General features: G+C 37.0%; 4 protein-coding genes across 4 annotated transcripts; 1 reads left to right on the top strand and 3 right to left on the bottom strand.

The window, feature by feature from the left end:
- Positions 1 to 956: 956 nt before the first annotated feature.
- On the bottom strand, positions 957 to 2,174 carry EV154DRAFT_502133 (uncharacterized protein). The gene is given in 6 exon segments (XM_051600769.1): positions 957 to 1,355; positions 1,641 to 1,726; positions 1,759 to 1,928; positions 1,984 to 2,055; position 2,075; positions 2,107 to 2,174. The coding sequence occupies 6 exon segments, from the start codon at positions 2,146 to 2,148 to the stop codon at positions 1,271 to 1,273; spliced, it is 456 nt and encodes a 151-aa protein (XP_051459872.1). The 5' UTR covers positions 2,149 to 2,174; the 3' UTR covers positions 957 to 1,270.
- Positions 2,175 to 2,215: 41 nt separating this feature from the next.
- EV154DRAFT_502131 (ribonuclease H-like domain-containing protein) lies at positions 2,216 to 3,545 on the bottom strand. The gene is given in 4 exon segments (XM_051600768.1): positions 2,216 to 2,421; positions 2,441 to 2,807; positions 2,878 to 3,166; positions 3,381 to 3,545. The coding sequence occupies 3 exon segments, from the start codon at positions 3,083 to 3,085 to the stop codon at positions 2,280 to 2,282; spliced, it is 717 nt and encodes a 238-aa protein (XP_051459871.1). The 5' UTR covers positions 3,086 to 3,166; positions 3,381 to 3,545; the 3' UTR covers positions 2,216 to 2,279.
- Positions 3,546 to 4,050: 505 nt separating this feature from the next.
- Positions 4,051 to 5,586, top strand: EV154DRAFT_502130 (Six-hairpin glycosidase-like protein). Its single transcript, XM_051600767.1, has 9 exons — positions 4,051 to 4,122; positions 4,220 to 4,299; positions 4,320 to 4,438; positions 4,572 to 4,608; positions 4,635 to 4,854; positions 4,877 to 4,887; positions 4,951 to 4,976; positions 5,024 to 5,081; positions 5,218 to 5,586. The coding sequence occupies exons 1-9, from the start codon at positions 4,070 to 4,072 to the stop codon at positions 5,517 to 5,519; spliced, it is 906 nt and encodes a 301-aa protein (XP_051459870.1). The 5' UTR covers positions 4,051 to 4,069; the 3' UTR covers positions 5,520 to 5,586.
- On the bottom strand, positions 5,512 to 7,962 carry EV154DRAFT_502127 (kinase-like domain-containing protein). Its single transcript, XM_051600766.1, is given in 13 exon segments — positions 5,512 to 5,708; positions 5,732 to 5,806; positions 5,855 to 5,984; positions 6,008 to 6,371; positions 6,578 to 6,752; positions 6,822 to 6,916; positions 6,936 to 6,961; positions 7,029 to 7,067; positions 7,088 to 7,181; positions 7,243 to 7,332; positions 7,386 to 7,465; positions 7,567 to 7,724; positions 7,885 to 7,962. The coding sequence occupies 13 exon segments, from the start codon at positions 7,896 to 7,898 to the stop codon at positions 5,675 to 5,677; spliced, it is 1,374 nt and encodes a 457-aa protein (XP_051459869.1). The 5' UTR covers positions 7,899 to 7,962; the 3' UTR covers positions 5,512 to 5,674.
- Positions 7,963 to 8,034: the final 72 nt, after the last annotated feature.

Genomic DNA, 8,034 nt, shown 5'->3' with positions numbered 1-8,034 from the left:
CTATTTTTTTTTTCATATTGAAGATTCATTTATAATGGATTTCTTCTCGTTTTTTTTTCTTAAAAAAAAATCACGCATTCTATTAAATCATGCGACGCAAAAGTAGATCCTTTCTCATGTCTTGCTAGGATCTTCATAAAGCATATTCGTGTCTTAAAATAAGCTTATATACTGTGTGAAGCTAGTTTGTAATATTTTATAGAAGATAAAAGAGTCTTCTTACTGCTGTTAATCCACTATGCAACCAATCACTCAATGGTGTCTTTATCGCAATAAAAAAAAGCTCTACATATAATAAGCTTAGAAGTAAGATTGTTACTCATTTTGTCAATGACGCCACCATAGTACTTTATTAATAAACGCTAGTGCTCATAATACCGGGTCAGCGCTCATAAGTCAATCGGGTTGGGACCTTTTTCAATTAACCCTTGCGCAATCTCCTAAAAAACCCCTATCTTATTTTGTATTGGTAGGTGGCAGCTGTTGTAGCTCATGACAGTGAGGCGCTGCTAGTGCCTTATCGTATTGATTTCAAGGGTAGTAGATATCTACCTGTAAATAATCTTTTTGTAGTTGATATCTACATTACCAATGTCTCGGGTCTACAGTCTTGTATTAGTCTTTTATAGGTGTACTTCTCTCGTTATCCTTAACTCCGCTACAATTGATGATTGGACTTCATTGACTCCATTTCGACGGGTCCTTTTATCCAAAATACCAGTACTTTATAAAAACCTGCTGTGAATTGAATATAACTACGATGGATTTCTTGATTTGTCTGATCTGACGATATCCTTCGCATACCTGAATAAATCGAGAGCGATTTTTAATTGTGATATTCTACATGGAATATAATCTTGACCTTCTTTAAATCGTAATTTATAATAGCTAGTGAGTCTGAATTGAAATCTTGATACCTAACCCATCTGATCATTATTTCTAGTGAAATTCATAATGTCAGTACCTATATTAGTGTTATTATTTGCTCCTCATCTCATAACATGATAGGAGTAGTCATGATTATGTCCGTGCTCAATAATTCCGTGCCCGTATGACGAACCGTATATGCTGCTTTTTCGAAGGTTATACTAAATAGCATATTGTGGACTTGCAATGATTTACTTGACGTATGCCCCCCAAGTTTCCCAATTTATGTCTGCATGGCGTAACGAAGCTTTATTATGTGGAACTGTGAACGTTTGCCCAAGATCGAACACAAGGGTGCAGACAGGATTATCGGTGTTTAATGATAAAAAAAAAAGGTATATTTTCAAGAGGAAGAGTCTTCACCGCTACTGCTGCTATATTGCATTAAATTGTTGCATTCTTCACAAAACCATTGCCCGCGGGCGGTTCTATAAGACCACACAGGCTAATGAAACCATTCCTCTCACACTAAGAAAGATTAAGTAGGGGTGAAATTGAGTGTAGGGAGAGTTACTTTACGTTTTCACCGTCACAGGCGATCAATCACCAAAAGAACTTGACCACAATAACAATAGTAGGCTCATTGGATCGATATCACCACTTGTACCAGTGAGTTGAATGACCGATCAGAGGGTTCGGGCGGGACGAATGATGAATTCTGTGTGGTATCAGTTTTGTATATGTATAAACAGGAAAGAAATGCAAATCTCTACCTTTTGCGAATGCCACCATCCAGTCTCTTTCTCTGAGGTCCCTTTCTGATCCAGTCAGACTTGTTTAGATTACTCTTTGTCATGACCTGAGAATCTAACCTCTCAATGGTCGTGACACAAGGTCGTACATTCTCATGGCTAATTCAATTTTTGATCCTGTTTTTGCATGGCCGTCTATAATTTTCTCCAACTGCAATCGAGCAGATACCATGGCAAGCGTATCGGTTGATTCTAACGCTTTGGACTGCTTAATGTAAGACCGTTTATGTCTTGTGTATTCTCTCGGAACTCTTTTTTAAGAACAAGTTAAAGAAAAAGTGCAATGCATATAGAATATACTTACTTTGTAGATCATCATCCATTCGTCTTAACTCATGCATATTTTGATCGATTTCAGATGGCAAGTTTTGCAAACCTATTCTTAGAGTTAGAACTCTGTTGAAATAAAATCGAGAATTCGTTTTACTTCTAAATAATCTTCAAATATATCAGCTACCGATAAACTCATTGTGAGAGAAAAGAGGGGGGGAAAGGGGAAAGAAGAACGAAAAAAAAAAAAAAAAAAAAAAAGCTTATTTTTAAAGGTCAGTGACGCTTTTTTCTAATTATTTTTATGCGTCGGTTCATTTTATTTTAGTTTTACTCTTCATCGTCAGAAGCATCGTCTTCACTGTCAGAATCACTGTTGGAATCAGACTGACTATTTGACTCGGAATCTTCAGCGACCTCCTTTATCGACACCTTCTTTTTACTGCTGTTTTGCTCTTCCTTTGCTGAAATTCTTTAAAATTAAGCCAGACTTGGCACCAAAGGATTTTTCCCATTCCAGCTTGACGCTCTTATAAAGTTGCATTGTGAATCTAGCATCCTCCACAGATGAATGAGATCCTGATTGAATGGAAATGCCCAACACTTCATTAACCAACATTTTCAAACCAGGAGTTCTGCCCTTTGCTAATTTACGGAAAGGCTTATAACGAGAAGTATCGCGAATTAACAATGCTGGATGAGAGATCATGAGCGCTTGTAAATCGTTATAAACAGCATGACCGACCAAGATACGTCCACGAATGATTGCCTCTGCCTTGAACTGTGCGTCTTTAAATGATAAAGCTTCCTCTGACTCTAAATGTTTTGCCTCGATACCACTGACATGTGTACGATAGTCTGTTATTTTTCTTGTGGTTTGACATAGATATCTAATAACACTGCACCGTGGAAGTTCACAAGTACACACGAGCCAATGCTGAGTCGGTTCCTTCAGGTCCAACACCCACCATTTCACAATCGATGGCAACGTATTTACCTAATCTTGCTTGATCGCCTGTAACTGCATTCATTTTGGCTACCAAACTCTTCTTTTTCAACTTTTGTTCTTGGGGTGTTTCCTTGTGTGCATACACGTTCTTCAAGTCATCTTCATCGACACTCTCCAAACCATTCATCTTTGGGGTATCGTTTCTTTGGTATGGTAGTGGTGGTGGTGGTGGTTACTGTTTTTAGCAATGTGAGAAGCCTTCATTTTCCTGTGCTGCATGTTTTAGTTTCCCTTTTTCTTTTCTTTTTTCCTGCGGCAGTTGTTACTTACTCAATTCTTTGTCTCTTATCCCAACACTTGAAATTAGGACTGATTTCGAAATCGTCAGAGCCTTTCTCTTTTTCTTTGAATCGGCAGGAGCAATGTCTAGTATCGATCTGTCAACTACTGTGTCAAGTTTCTTCGATCGTAAATTTACTTACAGGTAAAAGCTTCTTCCAGTTAGAAGAAGCGACGGGCTTGGTTGATTTCTTTCCTTGGCCATTGTGTGTATATAGAAGAAAAGAAAATTCGAGAACTGATAAAAAAAAAAAAAAAAGTATCTGGAAAAAAATATCAGGTGGCTTTTTTATAAAAAGAAGCATGCGTCGTTTCAAATATTTTTTTGTTCACATTTTGACAGTTAACACTTCCTCTCATTAGCCTTGATTCCTAATCCTTTTTCAGTGTGATACAAGTATAGGGTTCAATTGAAGTATCAAACTTTGTCACAACAACTTTTGGGTCCATGAAGCCCATCAGTCGGAGTTTGTGGCTGCTGCAGTTGGAGAGCATCAGCAGCATGAACATGGATCTTTATAAAACAGAATAACGTACAGATACGTCAACGCATCTAGAATCATAAATCTCATCGTGTGATTACAGTGTAAAGGCTGACCAACTACAATGAAATCTGTATCATCAACATGTGTCTGAAAAAAAAATCAAGTATCGAATTGAAGTGGTGCACTCCCAGTCAAGTAACACAAAGCCAACAAACAGCATGTTGCTTAACCACCTGATTATAAACAACAGCATCTGATTGACAAGCTCGGACTACCAAATCACGTTACAGTATGTCATTATTATAAAAACGTATGCAAAAGAAAAAAATTTCTTTTTCTTCTTCATCATGTTTACTAGATATTTGCTTTTACTGCTATTTGCTCCCTTGATATATATCCTGTACAAGGTGACATTGATCTTGATCAGTGGATTTCAAAGCAACATAAAACAAGTTTTGAAACGATATTGATAATATCAATCCACCCGGTACTAAAAGGGGTTTCTTTGCTGCTTCCTTGTCAACACATCAACCTGATTATTTCTATACATGGACAAGAGATTCAGCCTTAGTTGCTCGTGTGCTACTTCTTTGCAAGAGACCAATGATACCTTGTTGCATGATTATGTCGACTTTCAAATGGATGTACAAAAGACAAGTACGCGTTGCAATTGTCTGGGTGAACCAAAGTTCAACAAGGATGGATCAAGTTTCAAGGTACTTGGGGTAGACCTCAAAATGATGGTCCTGCAGAAAGAGCCATCACATTTTCTTGATTGCAAACCGATGGCTAGACAACGGTTACAAGACAGCCTTGGATTCATGATACTCTTGTACCGGCTATTATTAGGGACTGGATTATATTAGCAAAGTATGGTATCAACCTAGTTTTGATTTGTGGGAAGAGGTATAGGTACACATTTCTTTACCCTAATGGTTATGCGTAAAGCCTTGTTGGATGGCATTGATTTCTTTAAATTATCCAATCGTAACGTCGAGGAATACAAGCTGGCTAGTCATCTTATTGGTAAGCGAATCGAGACATTCTGGTCAGAACAGCATAACTACATTATGGCTACTCAGAACGTTCAGAATGGTGTGCAAAAGCCATCGGGTTTAGATGTGTCTACATTGTTAGCTGAATATTATCGCCAGTAGAAATGATGGTAATAATAATTTGGGCAATCATGGGTGGAATGAAATCGAATATTGACCATTTTAAATTGTAGGATTTTTTACACCTGGGTCTGACAAGGTTTGTTTATGGTTTTAATCTTTAATTTATTAAATGACAAATTACAGATGCTGGCTACTGTTGTTGCGTTGGAAGAGTCATTTGAGCCATTGTATCCCATTAATAGTCACAGAGTGACGCACTAGGTACATGCATTGGCCGTTACCCTGAAGATATCTATGACGGATATGATACATCTGTCGGAAATCCTTGGTTCTTGGCTACAGCTGCTTACACCGAATTAATTACTTGGCAATTGCAGAATGGGAGAAGTTAGGTGTTTCGGTAAATAGTATAAATAGACGGTTCTTTCAACGAATCATGCAGGTGGATGATGGATACTATTCACCCGAAAGTGCAACCTTAAAAGAGATTATTAAAAAGACAACACATGCAGCAGACAAGTTTTTGAAAACGATCCAATTTCATCAAGCTCGTAATGGATCCATGTCAGAACAGTATGATAGATATATTGGGTTTATGGCTGGAGCTAGAGATTTAACTTGGTCTCATGCAGCATTTATTACTGCATCCAAAGCCAAAGATAGTCATTTGATTCAATAAAAAAAAAGAGTGTTGATTTTATTATTATTAGTATTATTAGTGTTAAAAAAAAAAAAAAGAAAAAGAAAAAGAAAAAGGAAATGTGTGTCAAGATAATGATATAGTGGTAGAATGCAGGAATATAAATGATCAAACAGAAAGGAACCAGCCCTAATTTATTGTTGAGAGTCATCAACTTGATGAGTAGGACTAGGGATCTTTCTTCGCCCAACAAGGTAGCTTTGTTCATATTCAGTTCAAATAGATTGTGTTGCTTATTTGATTTGACCTTCTTTTCGCTTACTGGGCTGATTCATGATATTCATCACATCAATTTTATCTTTTAAATCATGTACAGTGTCTTCTTCACTGGTCTGACTGAAGAAGTTTCATCCGTTACTAAATCTATCTCATCCTCCGTTATATCATCGTCATCCCCATTAACAGCACTCATAAATAGCGATCTGCGGTTCTTTGAGGTATCTCCTGATTGTTAATATTCTTTCTACGTTGTTTTTCCTCTGTCATACGATGCACAGCATAAGAAATATCAAACATTCCTTCATGGAGGACACACCAGAGAAAATCTCGACGGGGAGTAGTTGTACCTGAAGCTCCAGTGATGGATGGTGCACGTGAATTTGCGCGTGAGTTGGCACGAGAATTAATCACGGATGCTGACATACCGGATGGGAAAGGGACAGCTGCTTCTAATTCTTCCTCATCTCTATTGCGTTCTTGAATCATGCGTTTAAATTCTTCTGCTTCTGTTTCGGGGTGAGGAGGTACACCTACGTTTTCCACCAATGCTGTAAACATGGGTACTGAAGTCAAATCAATGGGTAAATCGCTTGGTGGTTCTAGCAATAATGGCTTCCGTATCGATATCCGACATTTCCTGTTAAATAGAGTATGTTATATCAAAAGGGGAGGAAAGAGAGAGGTGTGTATGTATGTTAATAGGTATTGTTTTTGATCCATGGATGTTCAAGGAATTCTAAAATAGTGTATCTCTTTCTGGGTCAACATGAAGCAAGTTTTCTATTAAATCCTTTGCTTCATCCGAAATTGTATCCCACCAGGGGCTCAAGAATGGTATTGCCCCTTGCGACTTTTTCGGTCAATACCTTAATACTTTCATCATAGAATGGAGGACAATCACACAGGAAGGTATAAAGAACACAACCCAAAGCCCACATATCAACAGATTTTGAGTAACGTGGGTCCTTTACAATTTCTGGGCAGTATAACCCACTGTACCACAAGGTGTCATGGTTTGTTGATCCCAAACTACTTTTGATAACCCAAATCTGCTATTTTTACAGTCCAATTCCACCGCCACCAATACCGGCTACGAACTGGCCTTCATCGTCTTTGGGCTCATCAAATTCAGGTGGAAGGTAATGGTGTATCTCTTTCTTTGAATTCGATTGGTACAAACAATAAATTCTCTGGTTTAATGTCTCTATTTAATTGTGTATGCATTTAAATATACGTGTATATTATTTTACGCAGCGATGAAATATGTACCTGTGACAACACCCTTTTCTTCATGTAAATATCGAATACCTTCAGCTACTTGACGATACAATGACGAGCAAGATCTTCACTGAAATACGTAAGACGAACAATTTGATGAAAAATTTCTCCGCCTTCACAAAGTTCCAAGATAAGGAAGTAATGCTAATTAAAAAATGTTGGTTTTTTTTTTTTATTGTTATTATTACTGATTTCTTTCTTTTACCTCTTTTGTCTCTATGAAATGGAGTAATTTGATTATAGAAGGGTGATCCAAAGTCCTCATGATTTGTACTTCTTTTAATACGCTTGATTTCTATGTTATTTGATATTTTAGCTATTTATCAAAGTAATAATGTAAGTTTTTACCTGTTGATTATTTAATTCTAATTTGCGAACAATTTTTATTGCTACTTTTTCGTTTGTAGACAGTTGAACAGCTTCGTATACTTTTGAGAAAGCACCACTGTATATAAACAGAGTGTTAGTTCTTCATGAACAAAATTTCGGGGTGAAATGAACCTACTCGCCAAGTTTAGACTTTAAAAACATAGTCGTTCCAGTCCTCCATAAGTTGGCATGGTCTGCTTTGCAATCTTCTCTTCCTCTACCATACGAGCTGCTGTCTCATATTTTTGTGTTGTCGACTGTCGAGATATGCTTGAAGAAGAAGTGCTTTTTCCACTTTTGATGAAGTTCTTGAGTTGACTAAGACAGCCATGTGTTGTAAAATAAATTAAAAAAAAATTAACCGAAAAGGAAAAAGAAGAAAGAAATTGTGAAAATTGGAACCTTTTTGTCTGTGTATTGAACCACAACTTTGAATGTCCGGCGTGTTTTAGTTGTATTTGAACCCTTATTATATTACCTTCCCAGGCACATTACACCATTGAATTCAACTAGAATAACAAAGAGTCGGGTCCCTTTTTTTTTTTTTTCGCTGAATATTTATTGACCTTGAATTTATCATTAAACTCTATTTTATCATATTTTTTTTACCGTTGTTGTTGTGCACGCA

Source organism: Mucor mucedo (genome assembly GCF_025094135.1).
Source record: "Mucor mucedo strain NRRL 3635 chromosome Unknown EV154scaffold_25, whole genome shotgun sequence".
Lineage (NCBI taxonomy): Eukaryota > Fungi > Mucoromycota > Mucoromycetes > Mucorales > Mucoraceae > Mucor > Mucor mucedo.
Note: the sequence above shows the minus strand (reverse complement) of the source record. Positions and strands in the feature narration are given on the sequence as shown.